Source organism: Hypanus sabinus, chromosome 24, assembly GCF_030144855.1.
Source record: "Hypanus sabinus isolate sHypSab1 chromosome 24, sHypSab1.hap1, whole genome shotgun sequence".
In the NCBI taxonomy this organism is placed as follows: Eukaryota; Metazoa; Chordata; class Chondrichthyes; order Myliobatiformes; family Dasyatidae; genus Hypanus; species Hypanus sabinus.
In genome coordinates this window covers 29,041,963-29,069,583 of record NC_082729.1, presented here as the reverse complement: position 1 = coordinate 29,069,583, position 27,621 = coordinate 29,041,963, and the positions used below count along the sequence as shown (strand labels likewise).

Here is a 27,621-nt window from a genome sequence, read left to right as displayed (position 1 = left end):
CTGTGACTTTATGAAAAGAAGAATTCCCTGTAGTCATAGGCAGCCAGCCAGAAAAGGTCCCCACTATTCCCACTCTCTGCCTCCTGCCAGTCAGCCACTCTTCTATCAATGCTTATTACCTTCCCTGTAATATCACGCAGGCTGTTATTTTGTCAAGCAGCCTCGTGCGGCACCTTGTCAAAGGGCTGAAAATAATAAACAACATGCACTGGCTCTCCTTTGTCTCTCCTGCCTGTTATTTCCTGAGGCTGCTAATCCAGTAAAAGCATTCAATTGCCTGAGAAATCACACTCTTTCAATCAAGGTCACAGGGGCCACTTAGCTGAGTAGTAGGCTCTCCTTTAGGGTTTCTGCAACTGCGAAAGAATTATGCTTCTAAAGATTACAGAAATATCTTCCGCCTGATTTTTTTTTAAATAGTAAAAATATTTTAATCCTTAAGGGGCTACTGAGTCGGGCAAAGATGGAAAGAGAAGTGTGCTCAAAACATATTAAGACATCGGAGCAGAATAAAGCCATTTGGCCCATCGATTCTGCACCACCGAGGCTGATTTATTTTCCCTCTCAATGCAATTTTGTGCCTTTTTCTTGTAACCTTTGACACCCTGACTAATCAAGAGCCCATCAACCTCCACTTTAAATATACCCAGTGACTTGGCTGTCTTTGGCAATGAATTCCACAGATTCACTACCCTCTTGATTCTCATCTTCATTTCTACAGGGACGTCCTTCTATTCTGAGGCTGTGTCTTCTGGTCCCCGCTATAGGAAGCATCCTCTCCATGTAGCTGTGTGTTTAGGCCTCTCAATATTTGAAAGTTTCAATGCAATTTCCCCTCATTGTTCTAAACTCCAATGACTTGAGACCCAGAGCCTCATCTTTTCCTCAGTTTTTTCATCTTGGTGAGCATTTCTGAAATAATAATGTGGGAGGTATGCAATGTCATGTCAATTCGGAGAGGGAAGCAACACACACAAAATGCTGGAGGAACTCGTAAGACATAGCAGTAGACTTCAGCCAGTGGACCCATCGAGTCTGCACCCCCATTTAATCATGGCTGAATTATGTGATTTTTCTTCCTGTATTCAAACCCTCCCATATAAACATTCTCTCAGCATCTACATTGTTAAGCCTGATTAGGTTCTTACACCTTTAAAAGAGAAAGTCTCTCCTCCTCCTTTCTGTACTCGGTCTGCTCAACTATGTGATGGTAGAAGTGGGAATGAGCATTGTCCAGCTACCTTTGGCAGGACCCGAAGAGCTATGGCATCATACCGTTCACTGTGTGATCTACTGAAGCAGGGGTGAGCCTGACACAGACAATAGTGCTGTGCGTATGTTGTGAGTCAGGATAGGCTTGGATGTAAAGCAAAACCTCCAGCCTGAATCCTGTCACCTGCAGAATATTGTACTTTGAAACTTTAAACTGGGGGGTGGGGGGATTCCTCCTGTGTGGTATACCTGTCTGGACATGCCCCTCTGCTGACTGCTGTGGCTCCTCCCACAGACCCCTGTATAAAGGTGATTGGGGCACTGCTCCTCCCACAGTCATCCAACATGGTCATGCTCCATTTTCGCTGTTAGTAAAAGCCTATCGTTATTTACTCTACTTCCAGTCTCCTAGAGTTATTGATAGAGCATCACCCTGCTTGTTTTTCAATTCCTCCCAAAGATCTTAAAGATCAGCTTAACTTGTCACATGAATATGGAAACATACAGTAAAGTGTGTCATTTGCGTCAAATTATATCAGTGAGGACTGTGCTGGGGCAAGTGTTGCCAACGTAGCATGTCCAAAACTCACTAACCCTGATCCATATGCCTTTCAGTGTGGGAGTAAACCGGAGCATCAGGAGGAAACCCGCATGGTCACGGGGAGAATGAGCAAGCTCCTGACAGACAGCGGCAGGAATTGAACCCAGGTCGCGATCGGCGCTGTAAAGCATTGTGCAAACTGCTGTGCTACTGTGCCACCCCTAAAGTAAATGGGCGTCACTTCATTCAGAAAGTCAATGAGTTTACACTGCAGGCCCCTTATTCTACCTTGTCCATGCTGAACGTTGAGAGGAGGAATTTCTTTAGCCAGAGGGTGATGAATCTGTAGAACCTATTGCCACAGATGGTTGTGGTTACAGAGAGAAGGATGGAGAATGGAGCTGAGAGGTATAATAGATGACTTTAATCTTATTCTGACTTCTTTCCCCTTCCTTTCCAGTCCTGATAAAGTGTCTCAGCTTGAAACATCTACGGTTTATTTTCCTCTATTGATGCTACATGATCTGCTGGGTTTCTCCAGCACTTTAAGGCCATAAGACCATAAGTTGTAGGAGCTGAATTAGGCCATTTGGCCCACTGAGTCTGCTGCGCTGTTTCATCATGGCTGATCCACTTTGCCTCTCAACTCCACTCTCCCGCCTTCTCCCCATATCCCTTCAAGCCCTGACTAATCAAGAATCTATCAACCCTCTTCACAGCAACCTGGGGCACTGACTCCCATAGACTCACCACTGTAAGGAGTGTTGTGTGTGTTGCTCTGGATTTCCAGCATTTTCAGAATCTCTTCTGTTTATAATAAATCAGCCACGATCGAACTGGGAATCAGACTTGATGGGCTAGTTGGCGGAATTCTGTTCCTGTGCCTTATGAATGGGCTGACTGGGTTGTGGGGTCTTATAGGTATAACTTTATTTGAATGTAAGCGGAGAATGTTGCAAGCTCTCCGTCTACTGGGAATTAGGGCCCTGTGTAGATGCCATTACAAAAATGGTTATTGATGAGGAAGGAAATTAATTTACTGTTGAACATGCCTGTAATTAATTGTCTATTCGGGCACTGCTGGTGCTAGTTGGTGATGTTTTGTTGAGTAGTGGCTGCATTATTCATCAGCCTACGATTTTAAACACCGGTTCCAGCAGTATCCAGGGAATTCTCAGTTTATTTTGTGGGTCGGCTGCATCACAAGATCATCTGGGACACATTCCCTTCCTCTCTTCTTGAAACCCTAATTACTCAGCAGACGAATGAGTCAAATATCTGCTCTCTTCATTGTCTGGCCTGTTTAGGGTGTTTTTTTCCCCCCCATTAGATATCCATCTCACCTCATGGTCAGCTCTAGGCCATGTCTGAGACAGGCTTAAAATCAAACCCTACACTCCCAGTATAGTATGAGACTGACGGTTTACAATCAAACCATACACTCCCAGTATAGTCTGAGACTGACGGTTTACAATCAAACCATACACTCCCAGTATAGTCTGAGACTGACAGTTTACAACCAAACCCTACACTCCCAGTATAGTCTGAGACTGACGGTTTACAATCAAACCCTACACTCCCAGTATAGTCTGAGACTGACGATTTACAATCAAACCCTACACTCCCAGTATACTCCTGAGACTGACGGTTTACAATCAAACCCTACACTCCTAGTATACTCTGAGACTGACAGTTTACAACCAAGCCCTACACAAGATAATAGGCATAGATAGAATGGACAGCCAGAGACCGTTTCCCAGGGTGCAAATGGCTCATACCAGGGGGCATTATTTTAAGATGATCGTAGGGAAGCATATGGGGGTTGTCAGAGGTGAGCCCCCTACAGTGGGTGGTGATAGAGGCAGATAAAATGGGGGCATTTAAGAAACTCTTAGTTAAGCACGTGAATGATAGAGAAGTGGCGGACTATGTGGGAGATGGATCTTAGAGTAGGTTATAAGGTTGGCACAATATTGTTGGCCGATGTTGATTTTGTCCACAAGCCGGAAAAAGCGCAAAAAAATCATTCAGTATCTCTGCTGTATTAAAGTAAGTGGCATCAAGAGCTCATGAGATTAAGAAAGAACAAATTTCACGATATTTGTCAATGATAATAAACCTGATCCTGATTCAATTATTCCAGAGAGATTAAGAGGAAGCTGCTGTATGTAGAAACAATGAAGCAGTTGGTCTGTGAGGAGAAATTGAATTGCCTTGGACTGTGCCCGCTGGAGTTCGGTACAATGAGAAGGGATCTTATATAGAAACATATAATATTAAGAAAAGGATAGATAAGATCAAGACAAGAAAGTTGTTACCACTAACAGCACATTCCACAGTTATGAATGCCCAATTTATGAACACCATTACATATCAGCTGGCTCCCATAATATTATTCACAAGCCTAACATACACAGATAAGTTTAAGAACATCTGAATGAGGAGTAGGAGTCAGCCATCTGGTCCGTTGGGCCTGCTCCGTCATTCAGTAAGACCGTAGACTCAGTTCCACCTAACTGCTTTTCCTCATAACCCTGTTATGTAAAAATCTATCCAATGATGACTTAAATATAAGACCATGAGACACATTATCGTTTAATTCATTTTCCCTCTCAGCCCCATTTTCTTGCCTTCTCGCTGAAACTTTTGACGCCCCGATGAATATTTAGTGAGGTCGGCTCTACTGCTTCCCTGGTTAGAGAAATCCAGACTCACCACTCTCTGGGAAAAGCAGTTCCTCTTCATCTCTGTCCTAAATCTACTCCCCTGAATCTTGAGGCTGTGTCCCCTAGCTCTAGATAGATAGATACTTTATTGATTCCAAAGGAAATTTAGTATTACAATAGCATTACAAGTGCAAAGATATTCAAATATTAGAAGAGAAGTGAGAAAGAATAAAAAAAAGTAACCTCAAACAGTCTATCAGTCATCATTCCCATAATGAGGTTGACTCATTATAGAGCCTAATGGCGAGGGTAAGAATGACCTCATATAGCGCTCTTTGGAGCAGTGCAGTTGTCTTAGTCTTACTCACCACTGTTAGAGGGCTGTTGGTAGCATAGTGGTTAGCGCAGTTCAATTCCAGGCACTGCCTGTAAGGAGTTTGTACGCTCTCCCCATGACCGTGTGGGTTTCCTGCGGGTGCTCCGGTTTCCTCCCACAGTCCAAAGATCTACCGGTTGGTAGGTGAATTGGTCATTGTCAATTGTCCTGTGATTAAGCTAGAGTTAAATCAGGGATTTAACGCCATGTCTCAATCAATCGATACATAAGCACTGAGGGAGATTCGGGTTTTTTCTTATGCTGAAACATTCAGTGATGACCTCTTCTGCCTTTGGGGAAAAAAATCCTTGGACAAAGAGGGAGATCTCTCTGGTGGTAGGTAATTACAGGCAGTCCCCGGGTTACGTACGAGTTCCGTTCCTGAGAACGTCTTTAAGTCGGATTTGTACATAAGTCGGAACAAGTACATTCGGTACTATTTAGCATCACTTAGTCAAACGTTTGTCTTAGTACATAGTATATATTTTACTTCTCTATGCATATAAAACATTTAAGAAACGTATGTATTCCAACAATTAAACCGCTGCGTTGCTTAGTAATAATTGTAACTTTCATCGGGGCAGGGCCTTTCACATGCTCCATTATTCTCACTTTATCCGTTATCCTTTAAAATTGTTCCGATCGTTGACAGACTGTAGCCTAACGCTTTTCCAATGACCAATGGCGTTTCATCTCTTTCCAAATGCTTTATTATTTCCACTTTATTTTCAAACACGATTGCTTCCCGTCAATGGAACAGAAAAACTGCAGGCGGCGGGTCCTGACCTGTGCCAGCTCCCGAGGTCCACTGGGTCCTAAGGGCCACCGCACTGAATTCCCCGGGTGCTAAACTGCACCGCACTGAGACAGGTTAAATGGGACAAGTGGCGGCTGTGCTGGGTTTGGGTACTGTATTTGATCCTCCACAATATTCCGCGTGAGAATTTAAACTGAAGGTGGCAGCGTTTTTTTTTTACGAGGTCGAGTTGCGAGCTCGACATCAACCCGCATGGTACGGGAGTCACTGGATCGACATCAACCCGGCACAGGAGCTGTATGTCACTAAATCAAACTCGGGACCCTCCATTCTCCAGCCCGCCACTGATCTGACTGCGCCACCAGCCGACTGGAACGGTGGTGGGGGGGGGGGGGTGCAGGGTCAGGGTGAATCTTATTAAGAAAAATTTAAGCCAGATACAAAGTTAAACACTCAACATAGTGTCAACGGCAACAACTTAAAATGGTGGACGGCATCGCGATCCGACTTAAAATGGCAGACGTTGTTCTCCTTCCTCGGTTCGTAAGTTGTCCATAAGTTGGACGTTTGTAACTCGGCGACTGCCTGTATCCTCAACTATGACCAAATTAGGTTATTGACCTGGTTGTCATCCCTTTCATAATTCTTTTACAGCACCAACAGTCAGCAATCAGGGTTTGATTTCTGTTGCTGCCAGTAAGGAGTTTGTGTATCCCTCCTACAGCCGCATGGTGGGCCAAATGTCTAATTCTGCTCCTTTATCTTTTGGTATTATGATTCTTTTGTTACCACTTCACTCACTAGTTCGAAGATCAAAAGAGTTCAAAGTAAATTTTATTATCAAAGTATATCTACGTCACCATATACCACCTTGAGATTAATTTTCCTGTGGGAATTCTCAACTAATCTATAGAATAGTAACTATAACAAGATCAACCAGAGTGTAGAAGACAACAAACCGCGAATGCGAATGTAAATAAATAGCAATAAGTAACAAGAACATGAGATGAACAGTCCTTGAAAGTGAGTCCATTGGTTGTGGGAACATTTTGATGATGCAAGTGAAGTTGAGTGGAGTTAGCCCCTTTTGTTCAAGAGCCTAGCAGTTGAGGGATAGTATCTGTTCTTGAAGCTGGTGGTGTAGTCCTGAGGCTCTTGTACTTTCTACCTGATGGAAGCAGTGAGAAAACAGCCTGGCCTGGGTGATGGGGTTATCTGATGATGGATGCTGTTTATCTGGCCTGACAAGCCTGCTCCATCATTCAATAAAACTGTGGACTCAGCTCCACTTACCTGCCTTTTCCCCAGAACCCTGAGTTCCCCTGCTTTGCAAAAATCTGTCTGTGTCTTAAATATAGGGTAATAAGAGGGGCTCGGTGGTTGGGAGGGAAACCCCATATGGACAGAAGGAGAACGTGCATTCTCCACACACAGATAGCACTGAACCCAGGTCACTGGAATGATGGGGCAGCAGCATTACCCGCTGCTCCAATGCTCCGTTCAGTTTCAGCTGATTGGCTTCATTTGTCACCGGCATCAAATCAAATGAGTGAGGATTGTGCTGGGGGCAGCCCAGCCTGCAAGTGTTGCCACACTCCCGGTGCCAATGTACGGCTACAACGAACTCTAACCTGTACGTCCTTGGAGCGTGGGAGGGAAGCCGAGCACCCAGAGGAAGCACGCAGTCACGTGCAAACTTACAGACCGGCGGGGATTGAACCCTGATTGGTGATCGGTGTGTACTGAAATAGTGTCAAGCACACCACTAATGGCTGTCCCCGTCTGGGCTGCAGGTCTTTCATAGCTACGTTATTCGGGCCACTGCAATTTTATGCTCCTCTATTAAGTTAGAGTTAGTGAGTTGTGGGCACGCGGGCTGCCCTCAGCACCACCCATGGCGGTTAGCACGACACTATTACTGCTCGGGGTGTTGGGAGCTCAGAGTTCAATCCTGACATCCTAGAGCATAGAATAGTACAGCACAGGAACATTTGGCCCAAAATATTGTGCTGAACCAGCTAAAAAAAGATTAAAAACTTCGAAACATTAATCCTTCGTCCTACACCATGCCCATATCCCTCCATCTTCCTTACTTCCATATGCCTATCCAAATGTTTCAGAACAGTACAGCACAGGAATAGACCATTTGGCCCACAATTCAGTCCTCAGTACGTCCTCCCCGTGGGTTGCACGGGTTTCCTTTGGCTTCTCTTGTTTTTTTCGCACAGTCCAATTAATTGTTCGTTGTAAATTGTCCTGTGATTAGATTCGTGTTGAATTGGGGTTGTCATGAGTTGCTGGGCGGGGTATAGATCAAAGGGCCAGAAGGGTCAATTCTGCACTGTATCTCTAAATAAAAACAATACATTTGCTTATTTTGACTTGATGCAAGTTACCCATTTCACTGAATGATTTGACATGCTTGTGTGAAATAAAGCTAATCTTTATCTTTAATTGTGGGAGCCGCCGTGAGCAGTTGAACTATCGAATTATCTGTGCTGCAGTGGTGAGCTTGCTTCAGAGAAAGACTTCAACAGGCTTTGGGGAGATGTGAGGGTTGTGAGAGGCTCTGAGTTTCTCTTTAAAGTCAGACCATGCTGTAATCCAAGGAAGCCGAGGAGGTTAATCAAAATTGCAGAGTTGCTGAGTCTTTGGGATGGTTTCCTTTGGACCCAGGGAGGCTGAGGGAATATTTAATTTATCTGTGTAACATCAGTAGAAGGAAGGAATCATGTTAAAAGTTTAAACTACATTTATTTTCGAAGTATGTATACAGTTTACAACCCCGAGACTCGTCTTCCCCTCAGAGAGTCATGAAACAAAGAAAAACATGGAATCCGTTCAAAGCGAAACATCAGACCCTTCCACATGCAAAAAAAAAGAAATTGCACAAAAAGGAACGGAAGAAAAAACAAGCAAAAAACTACAGAATATAAAACACAAATATGAAAGCTTCTAGCCACATTCAATTCAGCTTGGTTCACAACCTGCAGGCCACCTTGAATCAAAATCGTCCAAAATAACAAAAGGAGCACTCAAAAACCAGGGAACGCATCGTAACGTGAACTCCAGAGTCCAATCCATATCGTACTTAATACCACTAACCAATGAGCAGAGTGAAAGAGCTAGAATTGAAGGTTAGTTGTCATCTAAAGATGGGTTTTTGTTTAAGAAAAAATGGATTAGAATTGGTTTATTGTTGTCACATGTACCAAGATACTGTTTATACAGATCAAATCATTTACAGTTCATCGAGCTGGAATAAGGTAAAACTACAATAATGCAGAATAAAGCATGAAAGCAGCTGAGAGTGCACTGCAGGTAATTAGTACAGTTCAAGATTGTAATGAGGAAGTTCATGGGGTCAGGAGTCCATCTTATCATACAAGAGGTCTGTTTAAGATAGGGTAGAAGCTGTCTTTGAGCGTAGCAGTACATGCTTTTAGCCTTTTACTTTTGCACCTTCTGCCCAGTGGGAGAGGGGGGAGAACAGAGAATGTTGGGGGTGGATGGGGTCTTTGATTATTACTAAGCAGTGAGAAGTGTCGGGAGGAGTCCACAGAGGGGAGACTGTTCCCTGTGATGTGTCCAGAACTCTGCAGCTTCCTGTGGTTAAGGGTTTAGCAGTTTGGTGCTGAGGTGAGAAGGAATTTATTTCTGCAGAGAGAGGTGGTCAATTTGTATGTACTTAAGGGATTTCCAGGCTCTGTGGCAGCTCTATAAAACCCCAGTTAGACCACACTTGGAGTATTGCGTTCAGTTCTGGCCACCTCATTATGTGGAAGTTTCAGAGATGGTGTATAGGCGATTTACCAGGATTAGAGAGCATGTCTTGTGAGGATAGGTTGAACAATCTTGGGCTTTTCATCTTGGAGAGAAGGATGAGGAGAGGCATAGATTCTCATTCTCGGGGAAGGTGGGTGGACCACTTGCAAATGGGCTGCAGTTTACCAAACGGAAAGCGGTAGGGATCTTCATTCTCTGCACAAGAGCAGCTTGTTACATGGTTTGTTTCTCCATTTAGGGAACAGATCAGGCCTGACAGCTCCTTCAAATATTTAAATACACCAGCTGTCCACAGCTGGGTGAAGCCCGAGGAGATCGCACGTCGAGCGGGACGACCCAAAACTGTCAAAAAATCATACCGCCACCTGACATTGCTGGCTGTGTGGAGCAAAGAAACTCTGCAACTGAATTGTTCTCCAGATAATAAACCTGTGAAACTGTACACACACTGCATCTCCTCCTCAGTAACACGTACAAAATGCTGGAGGAGCTCCTCAGGTCAGGCTGAGACCGGAAAGGAAGGGGAAGAGGCCAGGATTAGAAGGCGGGAGAGGGGCAGGAGTACAAACTGGCAGGTGATAGGAAATGGGGGGAGATGAAGTGAGAAGCTGGGAGGTGATAAGTGGAAGAGGTAAAGGGCTAAGTAAGAAGGAATCTGATCAGAGAGGAGAGTGGACCAGAGGAGGAAGGGAGGGAAGGGGAGAGAGGGGATGGGGGGGGGGGAGCAAAATTGGGGAATTGAAAAGAGAGAGAGGGAGGAAGTGGACACTGGACAACAAATCTTTTCAAAAATGTTGCTTGCTCAGAATTTTTTTTTGTTTTATGATGGACTGCTTGAAGATGAAGGCACAAATATAGTCTCAGAATACTTGTATCACGTAGCAATTTGGAGAAACAACAAATTAACTTTTATTGAATATAATGTGTTTAATTGCATAATGGTGCTGATGCTTTGCAATAGTTCAACTAAGTTAAAAATATTTTGTTAATGATATTCATTTGTACTCAGTGTCTGAGGCTTCTCACTGAAGTGTCCAACAATAATTCGCCAGCACGGATGAATTCCAGTTGCCCTGGTATCTTTTCTCCATGACCGCAATGCCCTGGTGAAACCTTTCACCACGCTCGTCACTAACAGCACCGAGATTTGCAGGGAAGAGGTCTAAATGGAAATGCAGAAAATGGATCTTTAGTGACATGTTGCATTTCATGCTTTTATATGCTTAAAGCATGCTTTCAACCAGCTGTGTGTATTTTGGTGCTCTGTAGATGCCGAGAAAAAATTCAACAACTTCCTTGAATGCCTTCCATGCGATTTTCTCCGGTCCCACTAGAAATTCTTCAAATTGCCTGTCATTGATGACCTGTTTGATTTGTGGACCAATAAAAGTGCTTTCCTTAATCTTGGCATCAGTTATTCTGGGAAGCATTTGTCTCAAATATCAAAATCCTTCATAGAAATTTTTGTGCTTGGTGATAGCAAATTCCATCCTTACAGTCCTGAACCCAATAATTATTACTCAAACGTGTCCTGCCATGCAGTAGCCTAAGCATGCCCAAGCATGCCTGGACAAGATAGGAAACTTTCCAGCTTACATTGTAGGTAACATTTTAATTGACTTGAATTATGAATTGAAATAATAAATATAAGCTTATTAAAATTGGTGCTTGACAGGGAAATTTCATGGTGATTTTCATGATCAGTAGCCCAAAATTCCTAAGATACATCTAAAGGTATGCAGGAAGCAAAATCTTTGTTGTCCAGTGTTACTGGAAGCTACAGAAATCTATTTTCATGCCGTCAGATTGGAGGCTACCAATTGGAATTTGAGTTGTTGCCCTTCCGACTTGTGATTGAGCTCATTGTGGCAGGAGAGGCCATGAATAGAGATGTTGGAATGGGAATGGGGGATTGCGTTGAAATGGGTGGCCATTGGGGAAACCCATCTGTCGTGGCAGACTGAATGACAAAGCTGAAATTCTTTGTGTTGACATGTTTCTGCCAGTGACAGTGCTTTGTTTGGCTCAAAGGGGCTTTGCAGATTCTCTTACTGTTCGCTGCTGCAAGATAGCACCGAGCTGCAACCTTTGTTTCTCAGGTTCATTGTTTTTTTAAAATTGTTTTATTTGTAATTGACCTTTTTAGGTTTATAAAGTTGGCATTGGGGGCAGAAAGGGGAGTTAGAGGTAAGATTATGGTTTAGGGACGGAGATGTGGGGGAATTAGAGGTCGGATCAGAGTCTTTGCTCTGTATTCAAGGACCAGCAACATGGAGGCTGGACGTCCATGGTTGGGTGTCAGACAGGCAGAGAATGGACGAGCACCACCCTCCCACTCCCCAGATCGGTGAGTTGTTTGCAGGTTCTGGAGTCGGAGTTCTGTGCGGGTGGGAGGAACAAGCTCCAGCGACCCCCTGGGTTCACAGACCTGGAGTTCGAGGCCTTGTTTTCAGAGTCCCTAGTGTTCAGATTGGCAAGTTCAGTTCAAGGCCTAATGCTGGGTGATAAGCATTTCCTGGGATTGAGGCCTGGAGACTGAATCGGGTGTTGAGAAATCGAGCCCCATTAGCCGGAGCCGAGTTTGCAAATGTCTGCAAGTCCACCGGCAAGGTCATATCTTGTTGTCTGTAGGCCCGATTGTATGACAGCTGGAGGCATATCCAGGGGTTAAAGGACTCTTTATGTACTTGGGAGGGAGAAAGGGGGCTTGTTGTTGTTTGTTCTTGTTGCAGAGAGTTGTAAATTTAGTCAGCTCCATCATGGGCACTAGCCTCCTTAGTATCCAGGACATCTTCAAGGAGCAATGCCTCAAAAAGGTGGCGTCCATAATTAAAACCCCCCATTACCCAGGCCATGCTTTGTTCTCATTGTTACCTTCAGGAAGGAGGCACAGGAGCCTGAAGAGACACACTCAACAATTCAGGAACAGCTTATCCCCTCTGCCATCAGATTTCTGAATGACCATAAGATAGAGGAGCAGAAGTAAGGCCATTCGGCTCATCGAATCTGCTCCGCCATTCAGTCATGGGTTGATCCAATTCTTCCAGTCATCCCTTCTTCCCTACCTTTTCCCCATACCCTTTGATGCCCTGGCTAATCAAGAGCCTATCTATCTCTGCCTTAAATACGCCTTAAAAAGACTTGGCCTTCTCAGCTACCCATGGCAACAAGTTCCATAGATTTACCACCTGCTGACATTGAACTCATGAACACTACCTCACTACTTTTTTATTTCTATTTTTGTACTACTTATTTAACTATTTAATATTTGTATATACTTACTGTAATTCACATTTTCCTCTTTTGTTATGTATTGCATTGTACTGCTGCTGCAAAAACAACAAATTTCACAACGTACGCCGGTGACGTGGTTCTGCCGGATGTCATGGGCATGTGTGCCGACACTGCAGGCTGCCCCCAGCACAACCTCGAGCGTTTCGGTTGTTGATGCAAACTCTGCTTTGAACTGTATGTTTCGATGTAGATGTGACAATTAAATCTATTACTGAACAGGGTTGGGAGCAGTCAGCAGTGGCTGGAGGAGAAACCGTCCATCCAGTTCCTCCATCACGCTGTGAAATTCCACCCTGCCCTTGCTCCAAATTAGTAATAACTGGTGATTGGTGTCACTGTGTAACATCTGCTCCTCTCATTGATCCATGGCTCACACCGCCCCCTTCTCCTCTTCCAGTATAGAATATCGGGTCTCAGGGAGAGGCATGAAGGATGGCACAATTAGATTAAGGGTCATAAAGAAGATAAAGATGAAAGATTCTGCTTCTAAACCCTCCCTTTCCAATCATGATAAAGAATCTTGGCCCGAAGCCTTCGGTCCTCTCCTGACCTGCTGAGTTCCTCCGGTGGAAGGTGCCATTTGTAATGGGGATTGTGCTGGGGGCACAATGTGCCAACAAGTGCCACCATGCTCTGGCACCAACATAGCGTGCCCGCAGCTTACTGATCCAAGCCCGTACTTCCTTGGAACGTGGGAGGAAACCCATGCGGCCATGGAGAGAATGTAAGACTTCTCGCAGGGGGAATCAAACCCCTATCTCATAGTGTTCTGCTACTATGCCCCCTCCCCACTCCAATTAGGCTTGTCAGGGAAATATTTATCTACAGCACTGGCTCAGGTTAGCTTCAGACCTGTGTGTTTCAGGTCAAATCCCCGATGGTGGAGCCGGAGCCACCAGGGTCCGGACCAGTGCTGCCTCGGTGGCGTTTCCTCACCTCATCATCCTTCCACATCAAAAGTCACGTGCAAGTTGGCAGCTTCCTCAGGGCTGTGGATAACTTGATGACAAATATCAACACGAGAGAGTCTGCACACAACACAAAACGCTGGAGGAACTCAGCAGGTCAGACAGCACCCATGGAAGTGAATAGATAGTCGACGTTTCCTGCCTGTATCCTGCCTGACCTGCTAAGTTCCTCTAGCATTTTGTGTTATGTTGCTTACGTATCTCCACGTGTGTTTGATTAAGTTTTGGACACTGAGGGATATGGGGTCAGGGAAGAAAGCACCAAGATCTAATTAAATGGCCTAGCAAGCTCGGGAGGACAGGCAGCTGCTTCTGCTCCTGTTCAGCTGTAATTCGATTAATGGTGGAAGGAGGACCTCCGCCCCGCCCCTGCCTTTCTGTTCTTCTTTCCTCAGAGCCACCACTTGCATGTTCACCCCAGGCACTTTGTGAGGTGGGAGCTCCATGCTCTTCTGCGCTGCTGAATATTTCAGAGCTTCCATTTGGAAAGGGCTTATCTGCGGCCTGGGGCAGAGAAGTGCTCACGATGCTCTGTTCCAAATCCCTCGAGCGTCGTGGCTTGTGACAAAAAACACACATTGCATAAAGAGCATTCTGTCGAGTAAATCTGCTGCATGTCTGATTCTTTCTACTGCGTAAATCAGTCACTCCTGAGATACGTTGCTGGCAAGACACTCAACCCTAGTGTCCTGAAGATGCTGGGCCCTACTACCAAACTGGTGATCATAAACCACCTGAGTGATTTCACGCACTCAAACGCATCTCTCCCCTTTCACGCACTCGAACGCATCTCTCCCACTTCACGCACTCGAACGCATCTCTCCCACTTCACGCACTCGAACGCATCTCTCCCCTTTCACGCACTCGAACGCATCTCTCCCCTTTCACGCACTCGAACGCATCTCTCCCACTTCACACACTCAAACGCATCTCTCCCACTTCACGCACTCGAACGCATCTCTCCCACTTCACGCACTCGAACGCATCTCTCCCACTTCACACACTCAAACGCATCTCTCCCCTTTCACGCATTCGAACGCATCTCTCCCCTTTCACGCACTCGAACGCATCTCTCCCCTTTCACGCACTCGAACGCATCTCTCCCCTTTCACGCACTCGAACGCATCTCTCCCACTTCACGCACTCAAACGCATCTCTCCCACTTCACGCACTCAAACGCATCTCTCCCCTTTCACGCACTCGAACGCATCTCTCCCCTTTCACGCACTCGAACGCATCTCTCCCCTTTCACGCACTCGAACGCATCTCTCCCACTTCACACACTCAAACGCATCTCTCCCCTTTCATGCACTCGAACGCATCTCTCCCCTTTCACGCACTCGAACTCATCTCTCCCCTTTCATGCACTCGAACGCATCTCTCCCACTTCACGCACTCGAACGCATCTCCCCTTTCACGCACTCGAACGCATCTCTCCCATTTCACACACTCGAACGCATCTCTCCCCTTTCACGCACTCGAACACATCTCTCCCCTTTCACGCACTCGAACGCATCTCTCCCACTTCACACACTCGAACGCATCTCTCCCCTTTCACGCACTCGAACGCATCTCTCCCACTTCACGCACTCGAACGCATCTCTCCCCTTTCACGCACTCGAACGCATCTCTCCCCTTTCACGCACTCGAACGCATCTCTCCCACTTCACACACTCAAACGCATCTCTCCCACTTCACACACTCAAACGCATCTCTCCCACTTCACGCACTCGAACGCATCTCTCCCACTTCACGCACTCGAACACATCTCTCCCCTTTCACGCACTCGAACGCATCTCTCCCACTTCACACACTCGAACGCATCTCTCCCCTTTCACACACTCGAACGCATCTCTCCCACTTCACGCACTCGAACGCATCTCTCCCCTTTCACGCACTCGAACGCATCTCTCCCCTTTCACGCACTCGAACGCATCTCTCCCACTTCACACACTCAAACGCATCTCTCCCACTTCACACACTCAAACACATCTCTCCCACTTCACGCACTCGAACGCATCTCTCCCACTTCACGCACTCGAACGCATCTCTCCCCTTTCACGCACTCGAACGCATCTCTCCCCTTTCACGCACTCGAACGCATCTCTCCCCTTTCACGCACTCGAACGCATCTCTCCCACTTCACACACTCAAACGCATCTCTCCCACTTCACACACTCAAACGCATCTCTCCCCTTTCACGCACTCGAACGCATCTCTCCCACTTCACACACTCAAACGCATCTCTCCCCTTTCACGCATTCGAACGCATCTCTCCCCTTTCACGCATTCGAACTCATCTCTCCCCTTTCACGCACTCGAATGCATCTCTCCCACTTCACACACTCAAACGCATCTCTCCCCTTTCACGCATTGGAACGCATCTCTCCCCTTTCACGCATTCGAACTCATCTCTCCCCTTTCACGCACTCGAACGCATCTCTCCCACTTCACACACTCGAATGCATCTCTCCCCTTTCACGCACTCGAACGCATCTCTCCCACTTCACACACTTGAACGCATCTCTCCCACTTCACGCACTCGAACGCATCTCTCCCCTTTCACGCACTTGAACGCATCTCTCCCACTTTACACACTCAAACGCATCTCTCCCCTTTCACGCACTCGAACGCATCTCTCCCACTTCACGCACTCGAACGCATCTCTCCCCTTTCACGCACTCGAATGCATCTCTCCCACTTCACGCATTCGAACGCATCTCTCCCACTTCACGCACTCAAACGCATCTCTCCCACTTCACGCACTCAAACGCATCTCTCCCCTTTCACGCACTCGAACGCATCTCTCCCCTTTCACGCACTCGAACGCATCTTTCCCACTTCACACACTCAAACGCATCTCTCCCCTTTCACGCACTCGAACGCATCTCTCCCCTTTCACGCACTTGAACTCATCTCTCCCCTTTCACGCACTCGAACGCATCTCTCCCACTTCACGCACTCGAACGCATCTCCCCTTTCACGCACTCGAACGCATCTCTCCCATTTCACACACTCGAACGCATCTCTCCCCTTTCACGCACTCGAACACATCTCTCCCCTTTCACGCACTCGAACTCATCTCTCCCCTTTCACGCACTCGAACGCATCTCTCCCACTTCACGCACTCGAACGCATCTCTCCCCTTTCACGCACTCGAACGCATCTCTCCCACTTCACGCACTCGAACGCATCTCTTCCCCTTTCACGCACTCGAACGCATCTCTCCCCTTTCACGCACTCGAACGCATCTCTCCCCTTTCACGCACTCGAACTCATCTCTCCCCTTTCACGCACTCGAACGCATCTCTCCCACTTCACGCACTCGAACGCATCTCTTCCCCTTTCACGCACTCGAACGCATCTCTCCCCTTTCACGCACTCGAACGCATCTCTCCCCTTTCACGCACTCGAACTCATCTCTCCCCTTTCACGCACTCGAACGCATCTCTCCCACTTCACGCACTCGAACGCATCTCTCCCCTTTCACGCACTGGAACGCATCTCTCCCACTTCACGCACTCGAATGCATCTCTTCCCCTTTCACGCACTCGAACGCATCTCTTCTCCTTTCACGCACTCGAACGCATCTCTTCCCCTTTCACGCACTCGAACGCATCTCTCCCATTTCAAGCACTCGAACGCATCTCTCCCCTTTCACGCACTCGAACGCATCTCTTCCCCTTTCACGCACTCGAACGCATCTCTCCCACTTCACGCACTCGAACGCATCTCTCCCTCTTCACGCACTCGAACTCATCTCTACCACTTCATGCACTCGAACGCATCTCTCCCATTTCACACACATCTGCTCTCACCCCATCCTCCCACCACCCCACTAGAGATAGGGTTTCCCTTGTCCTCACCTACCACCCCACCAGCCTTTGGGCCCAACATATAATTCTCCGTATCTTCTGCCACCTCCAACGGGATCCCACCGCCAAGCACATCTTTCCCTCCCCCCTTCCTTCTGCTTTCTTCATGGATTGCTCCCTACATGACTCCCTTGTCCATTGGTCCCCCAAAATCCATCCCAACCAATCTCCCTCCTGGCACTTATCCTTGTAAGCCGAACAAGTGCTACACCTGCCCTTACACTTCCTCCCTCACCACCATTCAGGGCCCCTGACAGTCCTTCCAGGTGAGGCGACACCTCACCTGTGAGTTGGCTGGTGTGGTATACTGCGTCCGATGCTCCCAGCACGGCCTTCTATATATTGGTGAGACCTGACGCAGACTGGGAGACCGTTTCGCTGAACACCTACGCTCTGTCCGCCAGAGAAAGCAGGATCTCCCAGTGGCCACACATTTTAATTCCACATCCCATTCCCATTCTGATATGTCTATCCATGGCCTCCTCTACTGTCAAGGTGAGGCCACACTCAGGTTGGAGGAACAACACCTTATGCTCCGTCTGGGTAGCCTCCAACCTGATGGCATGAACTCTGATTTCTCTAACTTCCGTTAATGCCCCTCCTCCCCTTCTTACCCCATCCCTTATTTATTTACCTATTCTCCCCTTTTTTCCTCTCTCTGTCCCTCTCACAATCACTCCTTCCTGCTCTCCATTTTCCTCTGGTGCTCCCCTCCCTCTTTCCTTCTCCCTAGGCCTCCTGTCCCATGATCGTACCCCTTCTCCAGCTCTGTGTCCCTTTTGCCAATCACCTTTCCAGCTCTTAGCTTCATCCCACCCCCTCCGGTCTTCTCCTGTAATTTTGGATCTCCCCTCCCCCTCCCACTTTCAAATCTCTTACTATCTCTTCTTTCAGTTAGTCCCGAAGAAGGGTCTCAGCCCGAAACGTCAACTGTACTTCTTCCTATAGATGCTGCCTGGCCTGATGCGTTCTGCCAGCATTTTGTGTGTGGTGTCAGTGATGCAGGTTGTATTTCACCAAATAACCATTGAGGGAAACTAATCTGGAAGGACCACCCTTCCTTTCTTCCATCACCATACAGTGTGGTAAGGGGCTCTTGATTGCAGAATCACCCCTGCTTTTCTTCCAATAGCTCCTTTATCTCAAAGGATAAACAGGATTTCGATGAACCATAACCTAGCCTCATAAATCAAAGAAAGTATTGAGGACAGGAATTGGGATGTTATGTTGAAGTTGGTGTGGACTAATTTGGAGCTCTTTAAGAAAGATATCAATAAGACTGAAAGACTGCAGAGAAAATTCACAAGGATGTTGCCAGGACTTGAGTTACAGAGAAAGGTTGAATAGGTTAGAACTTTATTCCCTGGAATGTTGGAGAACGAGGGGAGATTATTGATAGAGGTATACAACATTTTGAGGGTAATAGGGTAAATCCAAGCAGGCTTTCCCCATATAGTTTAAGAGTGAAATGTTGAAGGGGAATATTTAAGAAAAGTTTGGACAGCTCCCCAGATGTGTGAGGCTGCATCAACAGTACTGCTCCGACACAGTGTCACATGGCATGGAAATCGTACATTCGGCCCACCACATCTGGGTTGGCCAGTGGGTTCTCCTCTTCCAGCGGTTGGCCCTTAGCCTTCTGTGTGCTAGGACTTAGTAATTCAATGATGAACTTTATTTACCTAATGCGTTTGCATATACAGTGGATTCTGGTTTATTGGGATACTTTTTATCCAATTAAACAGCTGCCCATACTAGCCGAAATTTCATGGGAGGAATTGAAAAGGTATGAAAAAGATAAACTACTGTTTAAGTAACAGATTTTGTATTTAAATGAGATAAAGATCAAATTAGAACACTACCAGTACTACTATAGTATTGTAAAACTGTATATTAGTTCCCAATAGTTACTGTCGGAGGAATTCATCCAGTAAACAGGGCTGTGTACTTTTGATTGTCTTTAAACAAACAAAATCAGAGCAGACACCTTTTGCAGATAATCAACTGTCTTCATACCCAAGAGAAAATCTGCAGATGCTGGAAATCCAAAGCATCACACACAAAATGCTGGGGGAGCTCAGCAGGCCAGGCAGCGTCTACGGAAGAGAGTACAGTCGGCGTTTCCGGTCGAGACCCTTCACCAGGATTGCCTTCATACAGTGCTTTCGATGATTGCGTCCTCCAAATCTGCATTTTCACTGTAACATTCAAGATAATTGTGGATAAATCCTTTTTGTAGGTCCTAACTTGTTGATTTAGTGAAATTGTTTTATCTTCACTCCTGGAGGGCCTGGCATTTCCAAGCCTGAATGCTTGAAACCGTGATGAGCAAAACAGTTCTGAGCAGTCTTCCTGCTTATTTCTCGCTAACTATCAGTGACAAAAAAAAATCACTGCTTTTTGAACACAAATTCACCACCTGACATTACTTTAAAATTGTTTGCTCCAAGTACGGTGTAGTGTCTAATGGGAATACAAGCGTACACAACTGACGCTAGTTATTGGCAACAGTCTCCTGTCCAAGTTAAGCGGTATAGTGTCCCAAATAAATGAAGGGAATTCTGGCTATTTTCTTGATTAGTTTTTGTTCTCCACTCGTCATCCCAAAATGTCAGCCCAAATGGTCTGTGCCAACCACAGCATCGTCCCTGCTAGTCCCAGCTACTCCCTCCCTGCTCAGCCCATGAACTTCCAAGATCCTCCCCTCTATGTGTACCTATTCAAATTCCTCTTAAATGTTGCAATTGTACCTGCCTCGATAACATCCTCTGGCAGCTCAATCCAGGTGCTCACTACCCTCTTTGCAGGTCTATTTTTAAATCTCTCCCCTCTGTTCATAAATCTGTACCTTTTAGCTTTTGACTCCCCAACACTGGGGAAAACACGATGACCATCTACCTTATCCTGATGATCAATCTGGTGCTCCCTCAGCATTGCCCCTCGGTCCTCAGAGAGTCCGTCATACTCTCAATGCCATTGTGGAACTCCTTCCCTCAACCCCTTAATGAAATGTTCCTTCTGCAGCCCTCCATCCTCACTGTCCCTCTTGTGCTGCCACACTCCGTCCTTGCCACCCTGTCAGCCTCACCATTTCCCATCTCACTGCTGCTCCCGTGGTGGCACTCGCTCCTCGAAGCATCTCCTGCCATGCTGTGCTCTCTCCTTGCCACTCCTTCTGCCACATTGCACTCCCTCCTCACTGCTCCACCTGCCAGATTGCTTTCCCATCTCACTGCTGCTCTCGTGTCGTGATGCTCCCTCCTCGAAGCTTCTTCCGCCACGCCGCACTCTCTCCTCGCTGCCCCTTTGGCTGTGTTCACTCCCTCCTGCCGTGCAGTGCTATTTTCTACCACCACACCACGCTCCCTCCTCACATATCAGGAGTCCTGGAAGGAAAAGAGGACAGCTGGAGAATGCTGGTACTCCAGTTTGACCCCTAAGAAATGACCCCTGCAAATGCTAAGCTCATCTTTGTGGGGCAAAGACTGATGGATAAATGTGACCCACCAGAGGCAATGATTCCTCACCCGGTTCAGGGTCAGATCAGTGAGTGAAGGTGATGCTGGGCTTCTAATTTTCCCCAAGGATCTGAATGCATCTGTGTGTGATCTGTGTGGAATCAGAATCTGTTTAATATCGCTGTCATTTATCGTGAGATTAGTTGCTTTGTGGTAGCAATGCATAATGGAAAAGAATTATGAATTGTAATAAGATTATTCAATTCAATAAATTAAATTCAGTATGTAGTGTAAAAGGTCACAAAAAGAAAAATTAATAGTGAGGTAAAGTTTATGGGTTCATTGTTCTTTCAGAAATCTGATGGCTGAGGGGAAGAAGCTGTTCCTAAAAGTGTGTGTCTTCAGCCTCCTGTAACTCCTCTCTGATGGTAGCAATGGGAAGAGGGCAAGTCCTGGGTGATGGGGGTTTTTAATGATGGATGATGCATTTTTGAAGCATCACCTTTTGAAGACGTCCTCGAAGCTGCAGGGGACTGGTGTCCATGACGAGTTTCCCGCTCTGCAGCTTTCTCCGATCCTTGGCTCCATGTCAGGTGGTGATTCAACCGGTTAGAATGCTCTCCATGATACATCCGTAGAAACTTGCGAAAGTCTTTAGTGACATGTCAATTTTACTCAATAGTCGTTGTTGTCCCTTCTTTGTAACTGCGTCAGTGTGTTGGACCCAGGATAGATCTTTAGAGATGTTGACACCCAGGAACTTGAAATTGCTCACCCTTTCCACTGCTGATCACTCAATGAGGACTGGAATGTGAACATTCAACTTCCCTTTCTGAAGTCTACAATCAATCATTTAGCCTTACTGACATTGAGTGCAAGGTTGTTGCTGAGACACCACTCAACCAGCTGATCTGTCTCGCTCCTGTACACCAACCCCCCCCCCCCCCCCCCCGGCACCATCTGAAACTCTGCCAACAGCAGTTGTGTCGTTAGTAAATTTAAAGATGGTTATGCCTAGCCACGCACGTGGGTGCAGAGAAAGCATGCATCCTTGAGGTGCACAATGTTGAGTGTCAGTGAGGGAGAGATGTTATTTCCAATCCACGCAGACTGTAGTCTCCTGATGAAGAAACCAAGGGTCCATATGCAGAGAGAGATACAGAGGCTCAGGTTTTGGTGCTTGTTGATTTGAACTGAGGGTACAGTTGTGTTGAACGCTGAGCTGTAATCAATAAACAGCAGCCTGACATAGGTTTTGCTGTTGTCCAGGAGGTCCAAAGCTGAGAGCCAGTGAGATTGCACCTGTTGTAGGTTTATTGTGGCGATTGGGTTCGGATCCTTGCTTAGCGGGTCCTGTTGTCCTGTTTTGCTGCTGCTTCTTTAACCCTTTACCTCTTCCACCTATCACTTGCCAGCTTCTCACTTCATCCCCCCCAACCCCATCCATCTACCTTCCCCCTCACCTGGTCTCACTTACCACCTTCCCCACTCCTCTGCCTCTTACCCTGGCTTCTTCCCCTTTCTTTTCCAGCCCTGATGAAGCATCTCGGCCTGAAATGCCAACTGTTTATTTCCATCGATAGATGCTGCCTGAGGTGCTGAGTTCCTCCAGCATTTTGTGTGTATTACTCAAGATTTCCAGTATCAGCAGAATTTCTTGTGTTTGTGTGTGTGTGTGTGTTTAAAATCCTCTCTGCCCCATCACAGCCAGCAATTATTAATTTTCACATATCTTCCAGTGTTTGTGGGGGGGGGGGAGGTGGTGGTTGTGGTTTGGATGCTGTTGAGCTGTGATAAGTCACTGTGAAAATGTAGATTGGTTTTCATTAGCACTTTCACGTATTTTCCCTATTTCGTTCTGTTCCTTCTCATTCCAGACTCTGTGCACCAGGGAACGTGGCAATCTCTTCAGCTCGGAAGCCTCTCCCCGCTTTCCCTGCGCCCACCCACCTCGGCCCCTCAGTGGATGTAATGTCACTCAGCTGATCAGGGAAGATGACCGTGAACCGAAGAGCCTCCCTGCCCCTGCTGCTGCTGTTCCTGCCCCTGCTGCTGCTGTCCGTCTGCCAACAGTGCAAGTCCATCAGCATCCCTCAACAGTGTGAGTGCCCCCAGAACCACGTCACGATGCCGGGGGTGGGGGGGGGGGGGTGGGTGGTGGGGTGGGGGGAGGTGTTGCGGAGATTCCTAGACAGGAAGGAGGATTCTTCCCAGGATTGCAGGCAGCATTCAGTAAAGCGGAAAGGGATCATTCCTTCAGTTCCTTTTGCTGTAAACCAGGTAAAAACATTCCAGCTGAATCCATAACTTCGGCACCGCAGTCCACCTGCCTGTCATAGAACACAGAACGCAGACACTACAGCACAGTCCAGGCACACTCCCTTTGGACCATGATGTTGTGCCGATATTTCAGACTAACCTTTCCCTCCCACACAGCACTCCATTTGTCTTTCTTCCTTCTGCCTATCTAAAAGTGTTCCAAATGCCCCTAAGGTATTTGCCTCTGCCACCATGCTGGCAGTGCATTCCAAGCATCCACCATCACTCTGTGTAAATAAACCTACCTCTAATATCCCCTCTGTATGTTCCTCCAATCACCTTAAATTGATTAGCCATTTCTGTCTCTGGCTGACCACTCGACCTATTGCCTCTTATCACCTTGTTCATGTGCCCCATGTCAATCTGTATAAAACGTTCCTGCAGGTTCTCGGATGTGTGGGACAGAACATACAGTGTTACTTTCGTGGGGTTTCTAGCTTGTTTCTTTATGGCGATGTCACCGGTGAGGTCGGCTTTTCTTCTGCAGTACTGACTGGCCCTGAACCTAAAAGCTTTTGCCAAAGCTGAGGGCAGTCAGGATTGGAAAGTGTGGCTGTGCGCCTGGAGTCATTGACCCGAGCGCTTTGCCAGGTGTGGTGAGGGGCGGCTATGCAAATGCAGGTAGCTTCCCAACAGGACATTGGAGATCCTGGTGGGTCATTAATGGCATTCTGTCAACTGCACAGTCACTGTAGCGGTGACTGGTGCTTTTTTTTTGTCTATCAGAATTTAATTAATTCTGGAATATTTAAAAAAAATCAAACATGGAGTATTGTGAGCAGTTTTGGATACCTTATCTAAGAAAGGATGTGCTGGCATTGGAGAGGGTCTAGAGTAGGGCTTCACAACCTGGGGTCCATGGACCCCTTGCTTGATTGTATTCATCCATGCTTAAAGAATGTTAGGAAGCACTGATTTAGAGGAAGTTCATGAGAAAGATCCTGGGGATGAAAGGGTTAACATATGAGGAATGTTTGATGGCTCTGGGCCTGTACTTGGGTGAAAAATGTGAGGGGATCTCTTTAAAACCTATCGAATATTGAAAGGCCTAAATAAAGTAGACTTGTTTCTGGGGGAGTCGAGGACCAGAAGGCACAGCCTCAGAATAGAATGTCCCATTAGAACAGAGGTGAGATTTTTTTCGCCAGAAGGTAGTGAATCTGTGGAATTCATTGCCACTGCTGGGGAGGCCAAGCCTTTGGGTATATTTAGAGTGGAGTTTGATAGGCTCTTGTTCAGTCAGGGAGAAGGCCCGAAAATGGTGTTGAGAGGGATAATAAATCAGCCATGATGAAATGGCTCAGCAGACCCAATGCTTCAGTAATTATGCTCCTATGTGTTTTGGTCTTGTGGTCTGATGATTTGAATTTATAGCTTATGTTTGCAATGGTGGGATTCAATCCATTATACCCATCTTAAAAGTCCAGGCCTCTGTATGTAAGTAACTTAACAACTACACAACTGCACCTCTTTTGAGAGGCAATAGGTGAGATGTCGGCTGGGTGTTCGTCTTGCAATCCATTCTGCAGAGTTCCCGAACCTGGTGATAGGGTGGTTAAGAAGGTGCATGATGTGTTGGCCTCCATTCATTGAGGAAAGAATTCAGGAGGTACAAGGTAATGTTGTAGCTCTATAAAACCTTGGATTAGACCACACATTGTCCTCATTTCTGGTCCCCTCATTATGGGAAGGATGTGGAAGCTTCTGAGAAGGTGCAAAAGAGATTTAACAGGAAGCTGTCTGGACTAGAGGCCATATCTTATGAGGATTGATTGATTGAGTTAGGACGTTTCTCTTTGGAGTGAAGAAGGATGAGAGGTGACTTGATAAAGGTGTACAAGATTATAAGAGGCATAGATCGAGTGGACAGCCAGAAACCTTTTACCAGAGCAGAATTGGCTGATACAATGAAGCATAATTCTGAGGTGATTGGAGGGCGAATGTTAGAGGTAGATTTTTTTTATGTACACAGAGAGTGGTGGGTGCATTGTCAGGGGTCACACTGGCAGGGGTGGTGGTAGAGCCAGATACATTAGGAAGATTTAAGAGGCACATGGATGACAGAAGAATGGAGGGCTTTGTGGGTAGGAAGTGTTAAGAGTTGGATAAAAGGTCAGCACAAATTTGTGGGCTGAAGGGTCTGTACCGTGCAGTACTGTTCTGTGTTGTTAATGCTTTAGATCTGCATTTGGATAGCACCCCAAATGTCATCACCATCTGCAATCTGTTCTCATTGTGCTGTCACTGGTGTTGTGGGCGTCCCATTCCATGGTCAAATAGCAGAGTAATAGGTCCTCTGGCCCACAGTTTGTGTGCTAACCATCCCATACCCATCTTCGTTCGTCCTATTTGACAGAGCTTCTACGTCTTGGCAACTCAAATGTTCCTAGAGACTTGTGAAAGTCATAGAGCTGTATGGTGCAGAAAAGAGTCTGCCAGACCAGGCTCATGTAGACCTTTCTGACCTTTGGTCCCATATTACATTGTATCTTTCTATGCCTTGCCTACTTAAGTGCCAATCTAAATGACTCTGAAACAAAATAAAATTTTCTTACTTAAATACAAAATCTTAAGTTTGGGCTGGCAGGTTAGCATAGCGGTTAGCATAACACTTTTACAGCGCTAGTAATCGGGGTTCAATTCCCGCTGAAACATCGACTGTACTTTTTTCCGTAGATGCTGCCTGGCCTGCTGAGTTCCTCCAGCACTTTGTGTGTGTTGCTCGGATTTCCAGCGTCTGCACATTTTTTCTTGTTTGCATGCGTTTTCTCTGGGTACTTTGGTCTCCTCCCATAGTTCAAAGACGTACTAGTTTGTAGTTAATTGTAGATCGTCCTGTGATTACTCTCTACTTCCCATAATGCCACTGGCTTTTAGATCAGCAATGTAGGTCCTCCATCTCTGGCAGTACTTAGGGCTTCCTTCATCCTGTCAGTAGCTTGCTTTTCACTACTGTCCGTCATGCAAATCCCCGTGGCACTCAGATGTAGAAGGATTCTTCATAGCTGTTTTCTTAACAGTTTTGTTTTACTAGTCAAGGTTGTTATCCCTGAGCTGAACTCCTGAACCTGGAGGAGCAGTGGACATCTTAGGTCTACCCATTGACCCTACCAAGAGTCAAAGCATAAAGCCCTGACTCCAGCCAATATAGTTCTCTGGATCCTTGAGGCGCACAAGCCTCTAAGCTCCAAGAAGGTTGTGGTTCTCTTGGAGATGTCCCATGATTGGGTTAGGGTTAAATTTGGTGGGGGTTGGGGGTTGCTGGGCTCAAAAGGGCTGGAGGGCCATTCTCTGCTGTATCTCAAAATAAATAGATATAAATCTTGTTAATCTACCTGCCTCAATCACTTCCTATTATGGCAGCTTGTTTCATATAAAGATCAGCTTTAAATGAACATCATAACATTGAAACGTACAGTGCCATTTCGGTCAAAGTCCGAGGATGCACTGTGGGTCGGCCCTCAAGTGTCGCCACGTTTTCGGGGCCAACCTAGCGTGCCCACAGCTAGCTAACACTAACCTGTACGCCTTCAGAACGTGGGAGGAAACTGGAACACCCCACGGTCACGGGGAGAAAATGCAAATTCCTTACCGACAGCAGTTGTGTTGAACCCCAGTTGGTGATGCTGGCGGTGTAACCTTTGATCAGCTCTTGACATTTAACACTTATTAATACAGTCCGACTGTAGATTATCCACGTACCCCTCTCTGAACGAGCTATCTCATACACTCTCCTCCTTGGTGAATTCAGATGAGAAGTATTCCTTTAGGACATTGCCCACATCATCGAGCTCCAAGCATGGATTACCTCTTTGATCCCTAAGGGCAACATCTCATTACCTAGCTGCTCATGTATTTGCAGAATGTCTTGGGATTCTTTTTAATTTTACTTGGAGGGCTTTACCTATGATGGACTGGGCTGTAGAGTTTTCTATTCCTGAGTGTTAGTGCTTCCATACCAGGCCATGATCCAGCCAGTCAGGATATTCTCCATTGTGCATCTGCAGACATCTGTGACATGGTGAATCTGTGCAAACTTCTAAGAAAGTGGAGTCACTGCTCGTGTTTATGGTCCCAGGATGGATGCTCTGATATGATAACACAGCGGAATTTAAAGTTATTGACCCCCTCCACCGCTGATTCCCTCATGAGGACAGGCTCATGGACCTCCAGCTTCTTCTTCCTGAAGTCAGTTATCAGCTCCTTGTTTTTTGCTGACATTGAGTGAGAGGTTGTTGTGGCACCATTCATCCAGCTTCGTCACCGATTCGTCACCACCTTTTATTTGGCCAACGACATTGTGTCATCAGCAACCTTAAATATGGCTTTGACACAGACATTTTATGTTCCTTTTTTGCCTTTCTAATTT

General features: G+C 46.5%; 1 protein-coding gene across 1 annotated transcript in view; it reads left to right on the top strand.

Annotated features, from left to right (window-relative positions):
- LOC132380724 (neural cell adhesion molecule L1-like) overlaps positions 1-27,621 on the top strand; it is a 354,989-nt gene that overhangs the window by 176,721 nt on the left and 150,647 nt on the right. Inside the window, exon 3 of the mRNA XM_059949714.1 lies at positions 22,811-23,034. Within this exon, the coding sequence (XP_059805697.1) occupies positions 22,929-23,034 (106 nt within the window). The 5' untranslated portion in view covers positions 22,811-22,928. The remainder of the gene's footprint in view (positions 1-22,810; positions 23,035-27,621) is intronic.